General features: G+C 40.3%; 2 protein-coding genes across 3 annotated transcripts in view; both read right to left on the bottom strand.

The window, feature by feature from the left end:
• Positions 1–4,464, bottom strand: part of lrrk1 (leucine-rich repeat kinase 1) — a 93,130-nt gene extending 88,666 nt beyond the window's left edge. The window contains exon 1 of one of the 2 annotated variants that reach the window (XM_030045751.1): positions 4,355–4,464. Coding sequence is in view for 1 of the 2 variants with exons in the window: in XM_030045768.1 (XP_029901628.1) it covers positions 4,355–4,381 (27 nt within the window). In the remaining variant the exon portion in view is untranslated. The remainder of the gene's footprint in view (positions 1–4,354) is intronic. The other variant, XM_030045768.1, reaches the window with a different exon arrangement.
• A 1,359-nt stretch (positions 4,465–5,823) lies between these two features.
• Positions 5,824–26,511, bottom strand: aldh1a3 (aldehyde dehydrogenase 1 family, member A3). Its single transcript, XM_030046916.1, has 13 exons — positions 26,256–26,511; positions 25,910–26,014; positions 25,104–25,244; positions 22,743–22,872; positions 18,867–18,928; positions 16,825–16,953; positions 15,273–15,386; positions 12,773–12,875; positions 10,996–11,180; positions 9,679–9,843; positions 8,785–8,942; positions 8,367–8,441; positions 5,824–8,247 (listed from the first exon to the last, which is right to left on the bottom strand). The coding sequence occupies exons 1-13, from the start codon at positions 26,352–26,354 to the stop codon at positions 8,178–8,180; spliced, it is 1,536 nt and encodes a 511-aa protein (XP_029902776.1). The 5' UTR covers positions 26,355–26,511; the 3' UTR covers positions 5,824–8,177.
• Positions 26,512–26,793: the final 282 nt, after the last annotated feature.

Raw genomic sequence — 26,793 nt, 5'->3', positions numbered from 1 at the left:
AAATGGAAACTGTGAGCAGCCTGATTGCACATTATTGTAATTTTGGGTACCCTCTGGTCTAGGGATGTCAGGAAAACCGATACTTCAGTACCAAGTCGATGACAATAGTCCAAAAAAAAAACCATAGTACCCATTTTTCTATGGCACCGTAGATAACACATGTATTATTTAGATGTAGTATTTATTTAGATTTAGCCGTCAGTGGACCGTAACATATTCTTCCAGAACTGACCGGGTCAGTATATATACGATTTACGTTTGTTCGAGTGTGCGCTGAAGAAGATGGAGTGGCAGCTCCGCCTCGGCTTGTCCCAAAGAAACACAGCACGAATCATGTATGGATGGATTTTGCATTCGAGGCGGATTCTCAGGGGATAATAATAAATTTGCAAAACAAAATAAGCAAATGGTGCCGTTGAAGTTTCCAGTTAAACAGTTGTTTCTTTTTCTAATTATGTATAAGCCTACTTATTGTTTACATAATAACTTCCTCTGCAATGTAAAAAGTCATTGTTTAAGCACAGTTGACTTATTGTTTGTTGTAAATACTTTAAGGCTTAAATACTTGAATGTTCAACAGATTTTAATATAGGGTGTATGTTGAAGTAAATGGGATTTTTTTTTTACAGTGGTTTTGAAATGGGTCTCAAGAATCATGGTAATTCACTGGTACTGGTATTGACTACTGAATTTCTGGTATCGTGACAACCCCACTGTGGTCACACGCTACTCAGAGAGAACACAATCTGAGAGTGACTTGTAACACGAATTATCTGAGCCATGTAACAAAAAAAAAAAACTAAACAAAAGAAAATGAAATATCTGATAACTCTTAGAGGAACAAGAGTTATTTCCCTGAACTTGTAACATGATATTGCAGGGATTTTACTGTCAACATGAAAGTAACAAAGTTTCCCTTTAAATATTCAGTAATATCAAATAAATTATCCTTTAGTTCGCCACTTTATAAACATTCGTTCATTCACTATGAAGTTAATTTCTTTCAGCTCAGAAAAAATATAGTAAAACAAACAAAAATCAACTTGAAATCTTCAATACTAGTCTAAACAGCTGTGCGATACAACAAAATTGAATCTTTGACTGTGTTCATGCCATACTGCGGTGCTGTGTCCTTGCACCTCATTATTCTGAAATCCCAACAGTCCAAAAAAACGTCCTATTGGACCAAAAGCCCATTAGTCCAACAGCCTGTTATCACGAAAACAAATGGCCACTGCACCAAAGGCCCATTGCTCTGGAAATACACACTGTGTTCGGTCCGTTTCACATCCCTGCTGAGAAATGCATCCACTCCTGTTTATTGGGCTTTCCGTCCAATGGGATATTTTTTGGACTAATGGGTTTTTGGAATAATGGGTCTTCAGGCCAATGGGCAGTCCCCCTTACAGCAGTGTCCCGGGTTCAACTCTAGATAGTGCCTTTTCCTGTGTGTCCTTCCCTCTCTCTCCCCTGCCACTATCAAATTTACAGCAAAATTCCCACAAAAAAGAAAAAAATATTTCAAATATGCTCTACCTACTTGGGAGAAACGTCCACATCATGTCCCTAGTTGTACTTTACTTTACTCCCAAGAGCTTTTATTGTTTATTGGTACGTAGGCTTGCGGGTTAGATAATCGGGGGTGTTGTTGATTGGCATCAATTTAGCTGCCGATCGTACAGCACTGGCAGCTAAACTGGCAATCACAATGGATTCTGTCCATCACCGATTGCCAATTCAATCATCAAATGGCCAAAGCCTGGTACAAACTGAAAAGTTCCCATAAAACTCCTCTGGTCCCAGAGGCCAGTACAAGATGAGATACCCACATTCAGGGTCCCAGGGGCCGTCTTCACCTGGCTCTTGGGATCGGACCACAACAACGACTGTTGCTGGGCTCTGTCCTACAGGCGGGTGACTGAGAAGCAGGAAGGTGTTTAGTGGCTAAAGCGATCAAACGGCCAGACAGTTGGCACTGTGCCCCATGTTCATACACATGAACACGCACACTAGAAATGTGAGATAGCAGGGCAGAAACGGGTCAGGATCAGTGGCTCAAGCTGCAGGTCCAGACTCAACTAGACTGCCTTGTCTTGTGTGGAAGAAACGTTCCACTTTTACCAGTGCTAGCTGCGAGTCGCAATATGGTTAACATAGTTAATATGCCAAATTTATATTAGATAAAAATTATGCCTGTATTATCATATGATATGGCACATCCAGTCTTGACATTGAGTAGAGCATGAACATGAGACAAGTGGTGGGCACAAGCATGAACACTTTCAAAAACAGTGTTTTAGTGAAGGCTTGTGCTGAGTACTGGTGTAAATATAGGACTTTGGCGGTCACTGCAGTTGTCTGGCTGCAGAACACATTTTTTGAGCCATCTCATGGTCACTTTTTGCCCTTTTCTGAACTTTGAAGAACCAATTCTTGTTCACTTCCAATGCTTTAGAGAAGGCTGACATTGTTGCCTGATATCAAGAGTGGACTGTCAACTCATTAGACTGTCCATCTTCAGTCTGACATTGCCTCCTGTCTAACCAACAGCTAACCAATCACAAGAGGCCGACATATCCGCTGGGATCTAACATCACTTTATGTCGACACTGATGTGCAGTCATGCCAACATACTGCTTTTGTCGGAAGAATATTGAGAAGACCTGCTGTGTATGTAAAATAAATCTGTTCATCAAGTAGGTATTTTGTCATCCATTTCCTCATGTTATCCAATATGCTATCTGGCTCTCTGTCTCTACAGCTTGATTACAACAACAACATTTGTGCTGCCCTCTACAACGGTGCTTGGTTTTACAAATAAGGGATCACAGTTGAACTGAGCAACACCACGCTGTCAAAATCATTTGCAAGTCTTTAAAGTGAACATGTGATTTATGGGTCAGGAACCAGGCTACTGACACTGAGCCGCAACAATGTGAAGGCAAACAAACGTCTATTCCCGCAGCAACTTCTGTGAGAATCTGTTGGGAATTTTTGTTTTCTTTATTGATACTCCAGGTAGGGAAGATTGCAAATGAAAGGGTTAACTATGAGACAAGCTAAAATAGAGGCGAATCCCACACAAAGAAAACATAAGCAATGTCTGTAGTGAAGGAACAGCAAATGACACAGGAGGGAGAAAATTATTTAGATGTGGTCCTGATGACATTTTGCACAGTCTCATGGTTTATTTGCACAATATACAGCCCAAGGAACACACGGAAAAAACACAACCAATCATGCACTGGTGACCAGCTGTATGCTGTGGTGCACTGGTTGGCTGTAAATGATGCTGAGCCAAAATTTTGACCAGCTCTGCCGGTACAGGTGGCAGCAATCAAAAGTCAATGCAACACTTCATTTTGGCTGCTAACTGGCCATTTTGGCCACATTTCATTTGGAGGCCTACTTTATTGCCAACCTAACTGTCTGCCCCTGTTAAGTGTGCACACAAACCTCACCAAAATTCTGTTTGGAAAATACAGTGCATAGTAAACACAAAACTGCCCTGGGAAGATGTGACATGACTCACTGTTTCCTGACTGATTTATAGCTCTCTCTCTCTCTCTCTCTCTCTCTCTCTCTCTCTCTCTCACTCACTCACTCGCTCACACTCACACTCACACACTCACACACACACACACATATAAAAACTAACAATTTCCTGCGTGAAATTCTCCTCTCTCCATGTGGACAGTGGGTGCAGCTGGCGTCATTTAGCCCCCATACAGACCATAGTCTTGGCGAGACTGTCAAGCCAAACTGGATTCAAAAAGTTACCGATTTAAAGTGTGTCTTCTGACAGAAGTGCATGACGCCAAAATATTAATGATTTTTTGTTGTTGTTGTTGTTGTTGTTGTTTTGTTTGTTGTTTTCGGAACCACTATTTGATTCGGCATACATTTAATGCACTTAACTTAGTTTTTTTTTTTTCCTTTTCTCGTGGGTCCACCTGCTATCCCTACTTTCGTCGCCTCCACGGAAACGCAGTGGTGGGCGGTAGCGAGCGGTGTGGTCACTTCTAAAGCCTGAGATTTTATTGAATTGATAAGTCCTGTTTGTAGGTGTTATGACTGCCGGAGTGAAATGTGGTTTGAATGTTTTGTATAATGTTGGCATTATATGTTAAGGCGTATATATATTTAGTAATACGGGAAGCCACAGTGCACAGGCAGATTTTTTAAACGGAGTTTGGCATAACTCTCCAAAACTGAAGCTGCTTCTGTCGGGGCTAGGAAAAACCACGCAGGAGTAGCAAAAACATGTGAGCACTTGTCCCACTCATTATGATACATAGCAACACAACATGATAACATAAAATTACATGACATATTACTTTAATGGCGAACTCACCGCATTGTTGACAAGCCGAGTGAGCATACTGAGAGGAATGCAGGGGTTTAACCTTTGCAGCAGTTGCAGGCGACGGATTTGAGCTATGGACTGAACTTGACTTCCTGATTCCACCACGCAAAACTTTTCCATCAAATTGGCGATAGCGTCAAGTTAAACTGAACGAACAGCAGCTTCCGCTTTAGGCCTTCAAAATAAATCTAGTAAACGAGGTAAACAAAACTACTTCCGCTTGCGTCTTGGGCTGTGAATATTACCTATGAATGGCTGAATGAAAAAAAAAATCTGCTGTTTTTGCGAATCAATGAGATAGCTGTTTATTATCTCATTATCTCAAATATCTCAATTATTAATAAGTTAATAGACATATCTAGATCTAAAAAAAAAAAAAAAAAATCTGTTTTTTCTGAATTCAGAAAAACAACTCATTTTTTTTATTGACTGAATCCATTAGGCTTCCATACTTTACTACAAACTCGTCCTTAATTTTTTTCATATTTTCTTTATTTTCTTTATTTTCACTTCTCTAATTTGTATGACACTAATCAGTTCAGTTCAGCATTATCTTTTTTGCTGTCATAAATGTCAAAAATAAAACAAGTCATCCATATAATAAACAATAGTGCTTCTGGGCACAACTTTAAAACGAATAGCCAAAATAACAACAATAACAACAACAACAACGATGATAATAATAATATAATTGCAATTCCGATTATAAAATCATAAAGCCAGAATACCTTAAGCCATAACTTTCAAAATGAAAGATGATTTTAAAAAATGACATTTCCAATCCTGTCACAGTAAAATCTGGACTCATAAACGAGCAGCAAGGTTTTTAGTGTAATACAAACTGGAGAAGTGAAAAGAATACATTTTAACACATTACAAATAAGGTCTGCCACGTTGGATTTTCCACATTTTTGAATTTTTGGAAAACATGTTTTTGACATCTCCTCTGATTGTTTCCAAATTCACCAAGGATCATCATTGGACCCAGCTTATCAAAAGTTGCATAAGGCTTGTTGATATCTTATTTCATTTTCAACATATTGACCAATTAACTTCAAAAGGGGCATAGGTTAGCACTTAAACAGATAAAAGTCAGCAACTGTTGGGCCAATCAGCACGAAATTTGCAGGATATGTACACATTAGTACCGGAAACATACTCAGAAAATTTCATTCATTTTGCTATAAATGCAAAAAATAGGTTTGGCATAACACAATACAGACTATAAATCAGAGGTTGTGTGTCCAGTCTTTACAAAACCAGCAGGATCTGTCCACATCAGGACCTGAAACAAACCCTGAAAGGTATTTTTAATGAAGCTGCTGAAGGGTTCAGTTTCTGATGGTCTTTAGTGGCTTGAACCCAGGAATCACCACTTCCTGCTATATTTTTATAAAATAATTATTACATTCTCATAAATGAAGTGAAAAAAGTGAAACATGGCACAACACATTTGTTTTTCTTTTTATTTAGAATTTCTATTTAAATATAAAATGCATGATAACTAGTGTAGAAAACATGGAAAGATAGACTTGTTTCTGGGTTGTAATAAACACATTTTCAAATACATATGATAGTAAAATAGTTAACATTGACACTATCCATGTAATGATAGGATTGTTCCTGTTACAGTATTAAAATGTTACCGCCAAGGTAAATATTACCTGACTTGGAATAGGAAACAGAGTTCCTTCCAACATTTGAAAGGGGAGGAAAATGCTCCTCAGAGGAGAGAGCATTCATATTAGCTCACATCACACTAGAATCAACACTTAGAAGTATGAAACAAATAGGGGGAAAAGGACATTTATCTGCATTCATCAACTACTCAACATTTACAAAGATAAACAGACATTTCTTGAAATGTTTCTTCTTTGCACATCCCACACTGTCCCACAAACTGAGATTTTAGAAAGAAATGTGACCGACCCCTCATGTCATACATGGAAAAATATGATATTGCTAATTATTTTTCTTGTGCATTCATGCCATTCCTCCGGTCTGCTTCAGTAAGACAGAAGAAACGGAGCAGACAGGAGACAAGGACATGATTCTGTTAGTATTTTAACACCTAGAATTATGTTTGTAACATCCGGGCTTTGAATGTCAATGCATGCAGTTGGCAAGACTGAGACTGATACCCATAAAGCCTCATATCCTTTCCTTACAATAGTTTTATTACTGTTGATGTATCTGGCTATGTCCAAAAGCCTAGGTATAGTCCAAACAGTGAAAAAGGTCAATCGTAAAACAGATTTTAAGCCAGATCTTAACACTAGAAAGGCCAAGCTGTGATCTGAATTTCAGAACTAAAATATCTCTGCTTCTCCCGCTCTTTTCTGTTCATTTGAAGATGTGTGGGACTTTCCTGTTAAAAATCATTTATTGACTAATAATACTTAATCTATGCTGTAGTTTTCCAAATCACGGTTTGCCAAGTACTGTAACTAAAATCAGAGCCTGTTAAAAGCATGTTACTCAGCCATACAGTCAATCTGGGCTGTCACAACCAAATTGGAAGCAACAGAGAAATGTGGGAAATGTGGACTTAAAGGACTTTATCAGTGATTTTGAATGTTTGATCCATTTACAACAACTGACATAAATCATGCAGGGGTGCTCCAGATTTCAGACCTCTATTTCAAATTTGAGTTTTTCGTTGAAACAGCCACCTTATAATGTTCTGCTTCTGCAGCTAACAAAGTCATCACCATTCATAAACCACAGAGCTGATAATTGGCTGTGTAAAACAGCCAATTATTTTCCAGTGGATAGACCATTTCCCTCCACCCAATTTCAAGTCATCAGAAAACAACAGTGCTGCTGCTTTTAACTAATGTGGACGACTAATGTGTTACAGTGAAGGAATACTGGTGTAAAGAAAGTCTGAAGTCTCTGAATGTTCATTTTCATATTGTAGTGGAATGAATGGAAACCAATGGCTGGAGAAAAATTAGAAAACGATATTGGAAATACAACTGCTTGCATTGGGAAAAGATAAGAAGAAATGTGAAGGTCATACATTTTGTAGATATTACATTAAACATGCAAAATCACTGCTGTGGTCCTTAACACAGAGAAACACTGGCACTAACAATACCACTGGCATGGGATGAAAGTTCCTGATCAACTCAACCATGGCCTCACCTGTTAATTATACCAAAGTATCACAATTCATTTTGACAATGATGAACTTCGTCTTTTCCACATTTCAGTGACTTTCACACATGGATTGTTTTTCACATATTCTGCACCAACCGTATTTATGTCTTACTTTCACCATCCCAGTTAGGGTTTGACCCATATGGCCTTTGCTAACCACTACTAATACCAGTATTCTTGGATTGAAGCTGCTGTTATCTGATTCTTTTTGCCAAAAATGTGGTATATTTAAATCTGACCACTTTCATGCCAAAACAAATATTGAATGTTTCCACCAGAATTTCATTCTGGTCTGGATTGACTTGAAGAGTCCAGACCAAACGAGGTAGGTGTGAAAGGGTCCTGAAACAGAATTTAGGTCATCATGGGACACTGAAAGAAAGACTAATGAAACTCTTTCAGGTGGGTCAGCAGCTTTTTAAAGTAAGGTCAGGCATTTCAGGTTTTAAAGACTAACAAAAATCATATCCTCATGTCCACAACACTGACTAGGAGATATGTTGTATTTAGAAGCTTCTAACGGGCACATAAATCAGTCTAACCCTAACTTCAGTACCGTGGAAAGGAGAAAGGTGGGTTGTGTGGGGAATGCAACCCGGTGTGATGGACAGGGAAGTGCTCAGCCAGCGCTCTGGTTTTCCAGTGCCTCTCACAGGGTTTCACTCAGTTTGATGGTCACCGCTTTCACTTCGGTGTATTCGGCCAGGGCGTACTCACCGCTGAGAAACACAAAATCAAGAAACAAGTCACCGTGTAAGTTTACGCTGCAGACACTGGATGTGAATGAAAGAATGATAGGAAAACTGAAGCGTGCATGATGATGGTTTTTGGCTCTTACAGCTCTCGTCCGTTGCCTGACATCTTATACCCTCCGAAGGGAGTTTGGGCATGGAGGGCGTTATAACAGTTTACCCTTGAGAGTAGAAAAGAAAGAGAGACAGACAAAGGGCATCATTTTAACCTTACTTGCCATTAGATATGTTTCTATCCAACTCTCAAACAAATTTTAGAAAACTTAAACTGGCAAAAAAAAATAAAATAAAATACAATGTGAATGTCCATCAGGTGGATTATGCCAAATCTCTGTCAACATTTCTTCAAGAAATGCATTTTCATCACTTTTTAGCTCACAATTTCTTTGTCCAAAACATATTTTCTGCTTTGCCCAAATATATATTTATCGCTGTACTTGATGTGCGGATTGTCGGCTGAAGGTGGAGGTGGGTGGTAGAGAGATGGTGGTGGACGGGGCTTACCAGACTGTGCCAGTGTCCATGGCTGCAGAGACGGACAGGGCTCGGTCCATACTTCTGGTGAAGACTGCTGCCACCAAGCCATATTTGGTGCTGTTTGCCCTCTCTATGGCCTCCTGCTGGCTCTTGAAGCTAAATATACACTGCACCGGGCCGAAGATCTACGAGGCAAAAGACACTGGATAAAGCTATGGGATGAACAAGACCAACCTGTCCTGGTCAAATGGCCATGCAGATATCTAGGTAACGCAAGTGATGTAGTGGTAAATAAAAAAGGTGAGCAAACTTTGACCTATATAATGATCATCATAAGGCAATCAACCACCACCAGCAGAAAAAAAATCACTGAAACATTTATTTCTGCAATGTTTTAGTAAACTTAAAAGCCCCTAAAGCATTTTGGCAAAGTCTTTTCCACAAATGAAAAGCTCCACTACATTCTTGATTATTATTAACCCGTTGAAACTTCCTTCCAAAATGTTATCTATTTAAAATTAAATTTAAAAAAAAAATTGCAAGAAAATAACCACAAAATTTATCAAATGACAAGGAAACTACAAAGAAACCCTCCCTTGAGATGTTTAATTGTTGCTAGACTGTAATGTACTGAAAATGGTGAGATTATCTATTCTTACAATAGTAATTCTTGTACAGTCTCTATGTGGGATAATATCCAGGGAATTAAATGATTCCAGTGAAATTTTAGTATTTCTCATTTTACTGGGAACCCCCTGCAACTTGGTGAACCACTTTACCTCTAGCCACAAGTTTATGGTGTAATTCTACCACAATTCCACAAGGTGTCAGTCTTTGCTTTCACAGTATTGCATTCTGTGTCAAACTACCACCTCCTGCCTGTGTCAGTTTATTTTTTTATGAATGAAACCAGAGGATGACCTCTTCCTTGGCGATGCGCATGTGGTCCTTGACCATGGAGAAGATGGTGGGCTGGAGGAAAAGACTTTTCTCCCCCACGGCTGCTCCTCCACACTCCAGCATGGCTCCCTCTTTCTTCCCACTTTCAATCAACTCCATGATCTTGTCAAACTGCTCCCGGTCGATCTGGAGCACATATAGACAAGTGGACAATTCATTATTAATAGTCAGTGGTGGGGAAAATGAGTCCTTCACTGAAGTCTGCCCAGATCTACTCGGATACATTATCGTTCCCTCTCATAGGCTACTCCATGACCCTCATTCAAACTTCTGCTTGCATCTGAAGTGGGTGGTTTTTCTAAACTACTTTTTTATGATTTTTTTTTGTATGCAAGGCACTTCAACTTAATTTTCTTAAGAATAAAGCAACTGCAAATTCTATTTGTTAATGCATGTATTTTGATATTTTTAGTTGTAAGTCTTTTATCATTTTATCATATGAGATTTTACAATATTTTCAATATTCTGACTAGTAACTTATTTCATACTGCATATTAGGAGTGGGAATCACTGGTTAACTCGATATGTCGTAAGATAATCAGCTATGACACATCACGATATGTGGGAACTGAAGAAGCAAAAATAGCAGCAAAAGAGCAAGAATCAATCCTGTTTTTCAGTATTTTTTTAATCTGCACAGCGACTGCAACATGAACATGACAGAATAGTTCCAGTTCAAATACGTAAGGGAAGGAAACAAATATGCCTCACAGGAACTCAAATGTGCATCTGCGGAAATGAAGCTGAAAACTCAAGTATCCAATACTTGGCACTAGCGTATTGATAATGTATCACAAGGGGTATTGCGACATATTGCATTCTCGATTTACTGTCCCACCTCTACTGCTTACATTATTGATATATTTCCACATCACATATTTTCAGTTGCTTTTTCTTTGCTGCAGCATGCTCTGGTGCTGTTTTTATGTTTTTGTTTAATTAATTTTTGCCCACCATCATAATGTTGTTTATTGTGTTGGAATGTTCAAACATCTCGCATTTTGTAATATCCTTAAACAATTTCAGGTTTTTTTTCTTTTGTTCCCTACATCCAGTCACCATTTGTTTCTTCATGAAATAAATGATGTCGGAGTTGTAGTGTAGTCAAGCACACAGTAAGATGTTTTCTCAGACATGTAGTATACAGCAAGTTTTCCCATAAAACGGGCAATTAAAATCCAATCCAATTAAATCCAATTAAAATCCTAATTACAATCGCTTAGAAGTATTTCATAATTACACTTCAGCAGTGGACTTAGTTCTACTGCATTTTCGTACCTGTGGTCCATGTGACGTCCGTGGGTCCAGGGGGTCTCCTGTAAAGATCTTCTTGGCACTTTCTACACTGCGACGTACAAACTCTTCATATATGCTTTCCTCCACAAACACACGCGATGCAGCCGTGCAGCACTGACCCTGGTTGTAGAAAGCCCCTTTCTGGGTTTCTTCCACAGCCAGTTGCACTGCAGACACACACATACACACACACACACACACACACACACACACACAAACACAAACAGAAACACATTGGACTCATACTAACAGTAAGGTTGTCAGTATCTGACACAGGTATCGATCTAACCTTGACCTTGATATGGAAAAATGATCCCCATTGCTGAGGATGCAGGTTTGCATGAGGGCTGTAGTAGTTTTTCAACTCAGACAAGAACATGCACCCCTTCAACTGAAATTAAAGGGATCATTCACCCATTCTGAAAATGTGATGTTATTTCACCTACAGCTGTTCTGTAGGACAGTAGTGCTGCTGTCTTGCTCTCATTGTTACTGAGTGCTGGATACTGGCTGGATGCTCCAAATGCTAACTGTTAGCTGCAACAGAGAAGAATTTCTCCTCCTAGCTTTATTTTTAATAAAATTCTGGTTTTGGTTTGGAAGCCGGTGGAAAATCTTCTCCACACAGGAGGTGATGAATCAAAATGTAAGAATGAAACCTCCTTAAGAGCAGCAATGACTAGACTCATCATCAGTTCACCACCTCCAGCCACTGAGAGGAGATTTACACCACATGTATGCTGACACAGCCAGCAAACAAGTTTTATTTGAATAATCTGATCCATAAGGGATGACTGTCCACAGTCTAATTTTCATGTGACCACGTCAGATTTGCATGATTAGGTACTATTAACCATTTGCTGTAAAGACGTAGGTTGTCATAGTAACAACATTTTCTGTTGAGTGACGCTGGTTGCATTCTAACTAAATTTATAGCAGTTTTTAGCTATTTCATGCAGAAGACATTTTGACATGAAACAGTGGGTAAACACATGAGTTACTAATAAATGAATTAAGGTTCCATTCCATCCAAGTTTAGCAGAGCCTTTCCAATAAACCTCAGCGCACAACATCAGGACGCTGCCTCTGTTGGATCTTAATGGAACAGAGCCTTCATTAATGTTATCAACAACACCTGTGTTTACCTGCTCCTTCATGTCAGAATGGCTGGTCTGAAAACAGTCTTAAGAAGAGATTTCAACGATGATACTGATTTGGTTAACATGAATTAGCCAAGCTTGTTCTCTGCTCTTCTTGTCTCATCTTGTTCTTATGACGTCAAAGAAAAAGAAAACACTTGAAATCAGATCTGAGGGGTCACAGTGAGTTGCCTTTTCAAAGACACGATCCATATTTTTAAAAAAAAAAAGCTGTTCAAGCTATTTGACATGTAATTAACGTTAAAAAAAAACATAATCAAGCTGCTTTTCTTTGACGTGACGTTGCAGGACTTCTGGGTAATGAAGTCCTCCAAACTTTCAAAAACTCAAAACATCATGTCTTGCTGCAAACTGGGGTTAGCATGATGTGAAATCACCAGATGCAGCTTTAAGTGAAAGTCTGAATGAACACAATATAATATTTTGTCCATATTATGTGTGCTCGACAGCTGCCTAAATGAGAAATAAAAGCAACGGTAAGTTAAACTCTCCCTCCCCCTTTCTGTTTCAAACACACACACACACACACCCACACACTCGCAGTTTCCTTTGTTGTGTCTGAGCATTGTAGCCTCATAGATAGAAACCACATTACTTACAGTCTGAGTCAGCAAACACAATGCAGGGGTTCTTCCCTCCCAGCTCCAGAGTCACTCTTTTCAGATTACTTTTGGCCGCCGCCTCTTTGATCAGCTGGCCAACCTGCATACATGAGCGAGGATAACAAGGGGGAGGTCATGCGTCAATGTGTCAGGAGTGGGGAAAAAGCAAGGCTCCTTTGCATATCCCCATTAACAGGACAAAAGAGTTCAGTGTCTTGAATTCTGCCGTGTTGCATCACTCTGTCACTGCAACACGGGGCTGACTGGTCGGCCACATTTGAAGCAGGCATGGATAAGCGTAAAGGAGTATATTTTTAAAGTGTTGGCAATGATATTTTAGTGTTTCTTTTAATCACTGATGATGTGTCCAAGGACACCAGAGGAATTATGTAGGCATGTTAACCACTTTTTCTTTAGGTTCCCAATAAAACTAATGGAAGTTAAATCTGCAATTTGATTTTCCTTTTTATTGATGTACATAAACAATTTAATTTTATTTTATTCACACCATAAAAAAGCAAACAGAATGGAGGAGAAACCCGTCTGAACTCATTAGCCGGTATCCCAGAGTCAAGGACTTTGTGCCCCCTAATTAACAGTGTGCATTCAAAAACAGGAAACAACAGGCCATGTGCCAAACATTCATATTTAGCTGACATGCCTAAAAAAGTGAATCACCTTGGCATGGCAAAATTTACTGGGAACAAACTGGGGTCTGGTTAAGGGAACGCACCACGTTTCTTCTGGTTTGTCAAGTTGGTCACTTTCACATGGAAACCAACCTCATCCATGTGTCCCCAGGAGGTCATGGTGCTGTGGCTGCATTCTAACACTTTAATAATATATGTGCAGTACACTGAGTGGTAGTAAGCCACTGACATTATCTCAAAAGAGAAAAAAAAAAAAAAGACGGTAAATTGGTAAATCAGTGTGCATTCAGTAGGGTGCAGATCTTCCATTTTCCCAAGTGTAGGCTTTATGTGCTGAGCAAAACTTGGAGGAGACTCAGCAGCCAATTGTACTGTCAAACACTTTTCAAGTTACTGATTAAATTACTGTATGATTCAAATATAATAAAGCACAGTGGCCTGTAGGAGATATCCCATAAAAGTCTCAAAGCCTCTTGAGTTTCTTATTCTCTCTGTATCAGTTTCACTTTGTTACACACTACATACCAGTATTAATATAAAATATACAATATATTAAAGGTCTCTTTCTCTCTCTCTATCTCTCTCTCTCTCTCACACACACACACACACACACACACACACACAGATCATGCAAATAGTCTACTGACATATGAAACAGAGATGGCTGTTTTATTTATGACTGCTTGGTGTTCTGCTGGCTTCCGTCAGCAGGGTCTAAACTCACCCAAAAATTGTTATGCACATCCTGGATTTTTTGACCCATGATCAGACAGACATGGCCACAACAGGCCAAAAAAGATCAAGCCAGGCAGTGAACGAGGTGAAGGAGCAGCATAGTGACCCAGAAGCATGAGAGCAGAGGGAGGAGGAGAGCAGCGGTGGTTGAGTGAGCTCGACAGTGAGGGAAAGTGAGGGACTGGCAGAGAGTGACTCTGTAGAGGCAGAGCAACAGTGGTCGAGCGAGCTATACAGAGACTGAAGAGAGAGAGCAGAAGTAGCAAAAACAAATGTTTTGTAAAGGTTTTGAATCACCGCCACCACGAGAGGTCCTTACAGACACACAGGCATGCAGGCACAGCTATGCACTGGACTAGAGTGAACTAGTTCTGGCTTCATCCCCTATTCACTGACCCAACCATTCATCTGAGGATATTTATTCTAAAAAAAAAATACTATTAAAGGAGCAGTTCATCTCAAAATAAAAAGAATTCACCCTCCATGTCAGTCAGCAAGGAAAGTCTTGATAACAAGGTACGCATTGGGCTTTTGAATCTACAAGACAATTGTAGACAAAAGTTTTTACTTTTTTATATATTTGGGTTTTTTTTTATGTTTTTATGTTTCTTCTATGTTCTGATGCCTATGTACAGCACTTTGGTCAATCTGGTTGTTTTAAGTGTGCTTTATAAATAAATTTGGATTGGATTGGATTGGAATTGCTTAGTTACAAAACACACATGAATGGATGATTTTTTTAAATTAACAAATGATGGCCTTGTTAACTTTGGAAAAAGGCTAAGCTTGAATGTGAGGGGCTAATTCACTCCATGTTTGGTTTTTGTACAAACTTCAATGCAGTTTTGACTGACATCAGAGTGAGAAGTAATGACCAAATTTTATTTTTGTAGATGAATATCTTAAAGGGCATATAACAAGAAATACTAGCAAGTAATCATTTCTTAGGGTCATTATACCTGTATAACATGAGTGACCCGTTATCACTGACCATGGCGTTTCACCAAAGTCAGTGAAATTCATTCACACTCTTATCAGATATGAAACATATACTCCTTGAATATATCTATTTTTCCTTATGAAGTACAGTTCACGGTCATGCGATCTCCTACCTCTGTAGAGCCGGTGAACGCCACTTTGTCGATGTCCATATGGCTGGCGATGGCTGCTCCTGCTGAGGGACCAAACCCTGGCACGATGTTCACGACTCCAGGGGGAAACCCAGCCTGGAATGGCACACCAGCAAGAAAGTTAGTGGATATACTGATTTCAAATGATTTCATAACAAGGGTCATCCATGACAGACACATATTAGGCCACAAACTCTTGTAAAAGGTGATTTAAAGTGGGTTCACCTTTCAGTGCATCTCACCATATTTTTATAAGATGTCAAAAGGTTAATTTTCAATTTGTGTATTCTTGCATTTTGTGAAGTCCAGGGCTATTCAAAGATTTTCAGAGTCTAGACCAGTGGTTTTCAAAGTAGGGTCCGGGGAACAGCACGGGTCCTTGACGGTCTTCCAGGGGGTCCACAGTTGAGAAACATTTTAATTTCTCTTTGATTTTAAGTGCTTGTGAAAATAGCCTGATAAAGTTTGTAATCTACCAGACTACAGATCCTTATTTGATAAGATTTAGTCCCACCCAGGGACCCATATGGGAATACTTCTGCTGTTGATTTAGTGTTGAAATGCAGAGCTGGACACAGAGGACAAAGCAGGGATATAAAAACATAGAAAGGAGCAGATGACCAAGCACAGACACTGGCCAAAGCAAAACCTACTATATAGCTGTACACCCAAATTCTGTGTATGGCATTTTATTGAGGACCCCAGACTTCATTAGGTGTGATCAAGGCCGATTAACGCTTCAAGCTGCCATGTTGGTGTCCTAATTAAAGCGTCACAAAATGACAGTGCAGCTATGCTTCACTACTTTTTACAGGACACAAAAGCAATTAAAATAGTTTACAACAGTTTTATATATATGTAATATGTATTACATTTAAAGGACCACACCAGTGATTCTATATGTTCAGTTAATTTCTACTAAATGTATACTGTATACTTCATGTTTCTGCTAATCTTATTTAGGCATTCCCATATCATTTTCCCTCCCTTTTACCCAGCCATTGCTTTCCATTCATTCCACTATGATAGACTTTCTTCACACCAGTATTCATCACTGTAATAAAGTCGTCCACATTAGTTTTCCTAAAAGGAGCCGCGCTATTGTGTTTCCATGACAAGAGATCAAGGGATTATATGTCGTGAAATCTTTCCACATTATTTGCAAAAAGGTTTGTCGCAACAAAAAATATGGGTAAATTGTAGTAAATGGATCAAATATTCAAAATCACCGGTATGGTCCTTTAACAATGTTTCACTCTAGAACTCCCTCAAGGACCCTTAGGAGTCCCCAGACCACATTTGGGAACAACTTTGTAAATGATTAGGCCCAGGGAGCGGATCCTTGCTTTGAATAATCATTACCAAAACATGATAAAAGCCGAGCAGTCTAATCACATAAGAGCCAGGGATTTTCTGTTGGAATAAAAGCCCAGAATCTTTTCAAGCACTGGGCTGTCAGTAGTTTAGAATCTCAGCGTCCCTCAGCCCACGGCCTGGATCATTCCTCCCCTACATGTTGAGTCTAAAGTCAGACCTCTTTGATGAGCGATCCAACGTGGAGCGCTGTGAGGGGGGTCTGCTCCGCTGGCTTGATGACCACAGTGTTTCCACAGCTCAGGGCCGGTGCGATCTTCCACGAGAACATCAGCAAGGGAAAGTTCCACTGGGGCAGAAGAAAATACATCCTCATGAACACTAATTAACTGTCCAAAAAAACAAAAAACAAAACATGGAACCCTTGCACCAATATCTAACAACCAGGAGTGTTGTGGATCTTAGTCAACTTTTTTTTTAGGCCAATTTCAACCTTTATGATGGAAAATCGTGGCACATATGTTAGTAAGTAGCAGCAAAGTGATTAAGTTGTTCGTGGACAGGGTCTTATGAGTGAAAACAGGCATAAATTGATAATTTTCTGCAAATGTAATTGATTTTAGTTATACTGGTTGGAGTTTAAACTATGACCTCCAGTCACAGTTTACCCGCCTTTTTATTTACCATTATATCCCAGCTACATGAGTCCAAGCAACACACACACACATTGTCATTACTGCAAAATCCACTTTTTCACTTGGATGTTAGTCCACGGAGATTATTTAATTCACAGTGGTTTTTCATACAAGATAATAAAACAAGCTCTAAATCATCAGGACTGGAGATGATTCAAAGTAAACAAACTCAGAAAAAGAACTCATTGATTTTCCCAGTTGCTCCTTTCCATGTTGGAAACCAATGGACAAATAATTGGGCACTCAAACCCAAATTAGACAGCAATACATGTGAGTGCTGAATGTTTATTGTTTAGGCATTGTTAACTTTTACAGCACTCTGGAAACAGCCACCGCCATTAAGGGAGTTTGGGATCGCAAGTCTGGAGAAAGGGTTCCTGTTTTCCTTTGACAATGACTCATGCTGTGTGTGTGCCAGTAGTACTTTTAGTAATTACACAACGTCCTTCAGTATAAATTTCACTTTTATGATATAATCTCCCATGTCAAACAACAGCCGTTTTGTTCCTTTGTTGCCAGAGCAACATTAGAGGTTATAGGCTTATGCTCAGAGATAAAAACTGAATGGCTGTATTCTGTCAAGATGTAGAAATTATACTCTCGCGCCTGTCTGGATCGTCCACGACAACGTGCCACATGATACTGTGAAAAACCGAATGCCGCCCCACCCTAAATCTGATGAAGTTATTATCAAAAGGAAAAAAATACATATATCCCAATGTGTGAAAGCAAATCCAACCGGCACAGGACTATAGCGGTGAGTTCCTGTAAGAATACCCCTGGAGGGATTAGGAGAGAGGAGGTCTTGTTTAGGGAGGGCAAAGATTAAGATAAGGTTTCTGGTACATTTACCAGGGTTTCATTTCAAGCTCACATCCAAGCAGAGCTTTCAAATTAAGTGCAGTTGCCTTGCTAGCACTAAACATTTATGATCAATGCTTCTCTTGAAAGTTAAGTCTTCCAGTGTTCAGTGGTTCCAATTAAGCTTGAATACGCTGCCCAGAAAGCTGGAGATGTTACTTGAGTAAATGATGGAGCCATTTGCTTAAAGGATTGAAAAGCACTTGCATTTAAGGGTCCTACTGCAATTAAGGCTCTGATACCAAATATATAGGCCAATTATTATGATTATTAACCATATGTAGATAAATGCCAGACCATGGTCTTACATGTGGGCCTATCAGACTTTGGCACCAACACCCAGATAACACTGTCTTGGATTCCGTTTCCTGAGATTATAAATTATATATTGAGCAACGCTCTGTGCTCTTTACGCTTATTAGGAACAGATTGCATTACAGCAAAATTCTCAGACATCCTGGAAAGCATACCTTTGACTGGATTCCCTCAACAAAATAATTACACACACACACACACACACACACACACACACACACACACACACACACACACACCCTCAGACAGCAATGTGATGTTATTCTATTTGTGTGCCCGTAAGTGCGTGCATTTAATTTTCTCTCCGTTTTTTCACACCATGCCAAACGAGCGTGAATTATTATTATACATTATTACTCATAAATTAAAGACAGATCCACTTTTTACTTACCGGAATGATGGCTCCACACACGCCAACAGGCTCGTGTTTGGTGAAACACATAAAGCTTTCATCTGTAAAAAGAAGCAACAGCACAATCATTTTTATCTGGTGTGTTTTACCTTCTGTGTTTCTGCCTGCGTTCTCCGCTCGCAGCCCATGTCGTTTCATTTTCCTCTGTTGCTTTAGGCTGCTCTTATGAAATGGGTGTACATTTTAGATAAACTGAGGAGAGGTTACCGGTTCGCACAAGACAGTGTAAGACTAACTCCAACCTTTAAACGCTGTTCAGGATTTTCAACAAAAAAACTTTTCCAAACTAAGAAAAGTTTTCTAGGGCACCTTTGTTTCCAATTTTGGGACACGCAGCTATTCAGCCTGCACTTAATATGAGAGCTAATGTGGCCCTTAACCTTTTTGGAAATGATGGGGCAATTAAAACTCTCTCCCTTCCTCCTCTGCGCGCCCTCCTCCATTTTTAATTGGGACGCAGTGAGCTGCAAATCGTGTCTGTTTCACCCCTCGGCAAAATCATATCAACAACACTCCAACTTGAAAAATCACTTCACCAAAGACACAAAAAAATGTGGTAAATAATTCATGTAATTATACTGATAGTCAGCATTGTTGGATTAAACATTTGTAGAATGAATTAATACCAAACTTTGGTTGGGATCCATATAAGAGTGCTTGAAAATACAGTGTAATATTATTGTTAGGCATATTAGTAGTAGTTTAGCGTTTTAGTGTCCCAGGTTGTTTTCTATTTTGCCAAGAATAAAAATCTGCAGGAAACACTCAATCCCTGTAATTTCCTGTAAGGTTTTTTTTCTTTTATATCAGCATTGGCACACAGCAGTGAAACACTAGTGGTGACATCAACACTCACAATCTTCCACTTTTTTTTTGCCTTGCGTGTCTATGTGATATTGTGTGCATGGATGTGTCAGCGGCTCAGCAGATAACTGGTCAAACCTGGCCGCCCAGTACGTGCCTTGACCTTCTCCAGTTTCCCATGTGAGTAATCGCAGACTGGGAGAGTCCCTCATGACAGTTCTCATCTCCAGCTCCCATTGTCTTTGTGTTACCGGGTGAGCCCACGTTAAACACCTCGTCAGATGTTACATTTACATAGCGGAGGCAGTCCACGGGGAACGTCCTGATACAAAACATGTATCACTATCACCACGTAACATAAGATACGGAGAGGCAGACAGACAGCCTCAGGCCTAGGTTTGGTGGGCCAGCGAGCACTCGTCACCGCAAATAACTCACAGACACTTTCACATACATGGACAGGCGTCGTTTTAGCTCTACAGCAGGGAAGGAGCACACACTCACACATCCAATCAAATATTACTAAGGATAGCAATGTTGCGAAAGCATACTCTTCATGAGCATTAGTAAAAAAAAAAAAAAATAGGAGTCAGGTTTATATAACCTAAAAAAAGATGTCTCCAGTCAGTCAATGAGACCACCTTTATGAATCACTAAAAGTGTTTTAGCTCTACAAATATTTGTCGTATAGTGGAGCTGCTCTGGAGGCAGAAATCATCTCACTGATTGAGATGAACCTCAATACGCAGAGCAGTTAAGTTGAGTTGGTCGTGTTTAGGTGGAACTCTATAGGTGCAAAACTCTCGTACACTCTCGCACATGCACATGTGGTTCAGCACAGCGACACCTGACTCTGCCTTAACTCTGCCTTAACCTTAACCTAACATTAAATCTAAGCTGAACCTTAACCGTCGCACTTGTGAGCGTTCGAATGCAAATCTACGCTTAGCATCTAGACAAGACGGCATGAGGCGCTAGCTGGTTATTGTTAGGATTATGGTTGGATAAGGAGTTATAGCAAGATTTTTTTTAGATATTTTTTTTTTAACCAACATATTTTCTGAGCAATCACAGCACTTGTGGGCCGGGTTCATAATAATACCAGCTTAGCTGACTGCCTGGCTTGGATACATATGGGTACTTTGATCTTGACAGATCAGCTAGGAAAACTATCTGAAAAAAATAACGTACCTACCTCCTGTTCTTACCCCTTGCCTTTTTCAATTTTTAAAAACATTATTTAGCTAAAAAACAAAAATCTGTGGCCCCTTTGACTCATGGGAAGGAAGGCAGATGCCAGAAAGATTCCCATCAATAAGACTTCAAAGTGTTCACATGTGGAAAGTAAATACATAATAGACATATCTTCCTTCCCGTGAAAATATGCTAACGTTAACTAATCTTAAAATTCTTCAAGTCTATGTTAAAAGGTAACATTAACCCTTAATTTAACAAAATGTTCAGTTGTAACAAGTAGAGACGGTTTCTTTGTTAAAAAGTGTGCATGATAAGAGTAGTATTAAATGTGGATTTATTTATTTTATGGTTATGTGCTTCCTACCTGGACACACTGGAGCATTCTGAAAAAGCTGAGATTCCGAGATGTAATTATGAGTTGAATGTTGATGCTATGTGAAAGTAGGAAGTTGGTTCTCATGAGAGATACCACATGACATGAACGCAGCACTTGGGTCCACACACTGAGGTGTAGCTCAGCCAGTGACATTACTTCTGCCTCCACAGCTCTGCCTACCACAAACGCTGCTGGTGTGACAGCCCGGCTGTCCATCCTCTCTGTAATGACTTGTTTTTCTGTCTCACTCTTTGTCTGTGTCTGTCTCTCTCTCCCAGCTGCCTGCCTGCCCGCTCTCCCTCCTGTCACACTGGCTGGACCGGGGAGGACTGCCTTGCCCTCTGCGCTGCCCACAGAGCCGGTGCCTGGCCACCCTTTAGCTTCAGTTTTCCTGTTTTGTTTCCACACCAGCCAACAAGCATATTGCACCACTTCACACTGACTTCACACCCCCATGACTTTATACTACTTGTTTCCTTTACCACCTCTAAAGATATGGTTTAGCCACTGATTTACCGTGCAATCTCCCTCAACTGTTGTGGCTTTCACAAGCTAGTCATAACAGCAGACCTCAAAGTCCGGTCTGCTCTCCTCTGTGTGTATTCAGCTTACAAGAATGCCATTTTCATACAAAACCACCACTGCACTGTCATTTCGCATCTTGATCATCCAGAGTGACATTGCTGCGGTATAAAACCGGGGATTACTGGCCCACCGGCTCCTGGGCCGCCGAGGCGTTGGGCAGGCACTGATGTGGAGTGTCTGATTGTGTGTTAATCCTCCCAGACTGTTGCACCTCACTGATTACCATCACTCCCTCTTCCTCTTCCTTTTGTCCTGCCGGGCCTTTGGTCTCTCAGCACTCTATTGGGATTTAATCGGGAGGAAAGAGGCGAGCGTGTTTTGTCTATCTGCTGTCCTGCCGTGGCAGAGGAGACGCAAAGTTGGATCTGACAAGAGGGGGGAAGTATTAAGAGGCTGGATGAGATACCACCCAGGGCTGCGGACAATCCTGAGCCCGGCAGAGTGACTTGGTCTAATTAACTTATTTCCTAGCAGCGCAGTTCAGTAAGGGCTAACAAAATAAAATGGCCTAGAGGCACATTAGAGTCAGACCGATATATATTAAAAATCAGGTATCAGCCAGTCATTGTCAGCCACCTCTGACTCGATGCCGGTTGAGGATTTGATTTTGCTAAACAGCTTCAGCGATGTCAAACCTGCAGTGAAGCCTTCCTTATGGAGCTGTTAACCAGTCTTCAAGAATTTCATTACTTAGATTTTAAATACAAAGATTAAATCATAGTTTTACTATCAATTAGCGTTTATGAGTATGGATTTCAGCGGAGAGTGTCCCATGGCCTAAATGCTGTTTCAGAGGCTTTTCCGCTCGTGCAAGAAGTGAATTCTGGGGGAAATTCTGAAAACTGTGAGAAATTGTTTCCATTTGGAAAAGAGCGTCAAACATGCACACTCACCTACAGGCAAGCTTTTGCCATGGATCTTGTCAGTCCAGCCAGCGTAGTAGCGAAGGGTTTTGATGCTGCCATCCAGGTCAACGAAGAATGACTGCAGAAAGGGTTTCCCTGTGTCCATAGTCTCCATGGTCTGAGGAAGCAGGGAGGCTAGCATCACTGATCAATACGCTGCCTTTACAATGTTTAGGCATTTAGCTGATGCTCTTTTACACAGCAAGTTAGACGTTACTCAGCGACACGTGACTGCGGCTGGAAATGTACCTGAGATCTTCAAAGGGTTACAGAACAATCTCTATACCACTATGTTAGGATCTATCTATCTATCTATCTATCTATCTATCTATCTATGTATTTTAAAAAAAAGTTGTCTTGTTTTCTCAGCTCTTGCACACTGAAAGCTGCCCTTCACTTCACTGGCTGCTGTTGTTTTATATTCTGTTATACACAAAGAATTTAATATGATGTGAGCCCTCTTGGTTCCAGATACAACAATAATAATAATTATTATAATAATGGTGAATTAATCTAAGGCCGAACAAAGGCAGTCAGTTCTGCGAGGCTGAAACAGCTGGCGAGGCTGTTTCTATGTGGAGCCAAGGGCGGTGCGATGGGATATCAGCCATGGCCTTTAAAGCACAATAAGTCCATTCCAGTGTACAGTATCTTGAGACGTACATGGCAATTAGCCATGCATACAAAACAGATTGACAGAAAAAAAAAAATGAAATCTGTAATTCAATAAGTTTAGCCGTAATAACTCAACTCAGATAGCCCATCTGAGGAGGATAAGACTTCTGCTGCAAAAAACTCTGGTTTGTGATCAGCTCCATGCAGTAGAGATATGCACGGGGTAACGTGTCAAAGGTGATTTGTTCCAGTGTTTACTGCAGTTATTTCCAATTCACTGCTAATGAAAAGATAATGAGAGGCACCGTGGCTCTGCAGCTCCAGAAGATACTGTAGGCCCTCTACTGTACCTTTAAAATGCTCTGAATCTGGTCTTTATTTCCCCAAACAGAGCTGGGAGTTTAGTGTAATTAGCCATAGCCCTGCACACTACCACCAGAACATGTTTGCAATTAACAGTCACATGCAATCTCATATTATTACTTCACTCACATCTGTAAGGGTTCGTTTACAAATCTAACCCTTAATGCAACCTGGCAGCTCAACAGAGTGAAAAGGCACAGCAACGGGGATTTCATTACAAAAATATCTGACGGAGAGGGAAAGTAAAATCTAGTAATCATTACACAGAAAGAGTGATTGGGGGTGGGGCTGGTGGGATGTCATGATGTCATGCAATAATGTAGGCCCATCCCCAATATGGACAAGTCCGTATGACGGATAGGGCTGCGCCAGATAGACATTTTTCAACTGTAGGACAGCCCCAAAGACATAAAGTTGTCTACTTGTGCAGCATGTTTTCAACTATAATTGAGATGTTTTTTATGTTGTCATTGTTGCTGGAAAAAAAATCGAAACCTCAAGCAATGCCTAACAAAGGCATGCGCCTTCATTGCCTGTTATTTGGTACAAAATATAGTCATTATCCCTTATAGACAGTATGGCCTAAGTCCAGATTTGTGATTCCATTTTTTATGAGGAGCACCAAACAAGCAAAAAGAAAAATGCATTTGTTGCAGAAAAAATAATAAATCACCCTTTCTCAGGACTGATAGTTGATAATTTATCACATTGATTAATGTGGCTTCAGTTTCCATATGTAGGTGAATTATGGCATTCAAGAGTCATTGCACCATTTTTTTTTTTTTTTTTTTTTTTTTAATTCTTATGGCAGCCAAGTGCTTTGTCTTTGCTTATGATTTCCAAAAACAGACGCCCCTAGCCACTGACTAGTTTTCTTTTGTTCAAGGGGTTGCTTTATGAATTGAGAAATAAGATCTGACATCTAACATCTAAAATCTGAAGAAAACACCTCTATTCAAATTAAATGTAAAATTTGTTATTTTATTGTTTTTTGGCAAATGTAGATGGTCGAACACGACTGAAGTGATAACTAAATTTGGAGTCTTCTGTGGTCTTCTGCTGTAGATGATAAGGAAAGCAGCACTTCTTGTAAGTAAGTCACTCCAAGTGCATAATAAATAAATAATAAGACAGTCTAATTGCTTCACGTTCCTCGCTGCGTAGAACACATTGTATTTTTCCCACATTAAAACCAATTTATTAATTAATTTTTAAACGAGTGCTGCTTGGGGGATGTGCAGAATTTAAAAGCTGGTCCGACCAGCTGAGCAAATGTCATGTCTACTTTTGCCGACTGGGAGGACAACATTACATTTTAATTAAATGAAGGTTTGTGTGCCGTAATACACAGAAAGCAGTAACAGAGCCCACCGCCAACAGTTGCCGGTCTCTCTCCATCAGGTCGGCCAGCTTGTGCAGCAGCCTCCCCCGGCTGGACGCGTCCATCCTCCGCCACGGAGAGCCTCTCTCCCCGGCCGCCCTGGCTGCCTCCACCGCCTTGTCCACGTCCTCCTACACAGACACACAGCACAGGACAACGTCTGGATACCGCCTGGAGCATTACGCCAAGCCCAATTCAAAAGTTTAGCACTCTTAATTTGGCTAGCGTATCGACAAAACTGCTGTTGTACTGTACTGTTGCTGACACACAAAATAAATTGCTCAAGCCACTGTTCAGTTCGGCATACTCTCAACATGCCAAACAGCAAGTTTTATCACCTTCTTTTTCTTTTCTTTCCTTTTTTAAAACTTTTGTTTCGTGATCTCGAAATGTCCCCTCATCAAACTATCCCGTGGGTGGCGGTGGGAATTGAGTGAATCAATTCTCCAAATGAGATGTTATAAAATTGTGCTTGGTTAGCTCTTATGTATGCCGAATTACGCAGAATAGCTTACTTATTTTTAAAAGGTCTCCACTTATTCTCTTCTACATAAACGCTTTTCCTGACAAGGCAAAAAACAATAAATTCTGAGATTTTTGAATTAAGTTTGGCCCGCCGTTCTCTCCTGTGGGTCAGGGGGTAACGCCAAGTAGAAACAAAATAATGCTGGGGTTTAAAACTCATGTAAAGTCTCACTACACTAAATTATTTATCCACACAGTAGCTAGTCTATGAATACCTGCTCCAGTGAGCCACTGAAAATGAGTGGTGTGGCTGAGAGTTATCTGTCCTTACTTTGTCTGCCTCCTCCACATCGCAGATTTTGACACCTGTGGCGGGGTTGAAAGTTGGAAACGTCCTTCTCGTGCTGGACGCGTGCCATTCATTGTTGATAAAAATCTGTGAAAAGTGGAGAGACAGTTTGCAGACATCTTCGCCATACTTTGAAGTCACACTGCCGTTATTTTTGACAGTAGACACCTGTCATAGCTTTGGTAATAAAAACTGGCACGTTAGCCTTAATTATGTCTAAAGGTATAAGCCATCTCCTTAATTAAAGGGCTTCATGAGGCTGACATCTAAGCAGTCTTTTTTTATTATTATTTATTTATTTATATTACTTATTTATTTATTTATTTACCTTGGTGTATCTGATGTCCTGCACTTTGACGGGCTGGGGAAAAGGCATAGCAGGGATCCCTTCGGCCACTCCATTCTCTGCTGTTCCGTTCTGGGCCATTCTAGGTCAGCAGCACAGTCCACAGCCAGTCTGTCTGCTCTGTATACTCAACACTGTCAGCTCATCCATGGGCTTTTATAAGAATGTGAAGTTCCTCCCTCCTCACACAACAGTTGACACTCCGCCCCTATCAAAATATCAAGAGCCCTTATCAGAAGGGGATCTTGTTCTTGCAGCAGCTTGGAAATATCCTGCAGCCCCGGACTGTAATAAATCCTTATACCCTCCTTGAAGCTTTAAGATTTGAACTTGGGCGAATGCTGGCCATGTGGTCCACGTGGGCCTGCCTGTATAGTAAGCAAGCCTGTGAGATAGCAACAGTTGTCATTTTCAGTCTTGAAGATGACAATCAGAGTGCATTTTCATGTGGCACCCATTCTAATTGGTGGGATGTAATTGGAGGGCCAACATACCAGACAGAGCTTGCAGTCATTAGCAG

This window comes from Myripristis murdjan, chromosome 3 (assembly GCF_902150065.1).
Source record: "Myripristis murdjan chromosome 3, fMyrMur1.1, whole genome shotgun sequence".
Classification (NCBI taxonomy): Eukaryota; Metazoa; Chordata; class Actinopteri; order Holocentriformes; family Holocentridae; genus Myripristis; species Myripristis murdjan.
This window is presented reverse-complemented; position numbering and strand designations above follow the sequence as displayed.

Excerpts from the sequence above, each read along its gene's own strand:
- aldh1a3 (XM_030046916.1), bottom strand. The coding sequence starts at position 26,354 with ATGGCCCAGAACGGAACAGCAGAGAATGGAGTGGCCGAAGGGATCCCT. Across the intron at positions 22,873-25,103 it reads GAGACCGGCAACTGTTGGCG|ACCATGGAGACTATGGACAC; the intron begins GTGGGCTCTGTT and ends CTGCTTCCTCAG. Across the intron at positions 16,954-18,866 it reads TGTGTGGAGCCATCATTCCG|TGGAACTTTCCCTTGCTGAT; the intron begins GTAAGTAAAAAG and ends CTTCTGCCCCAG.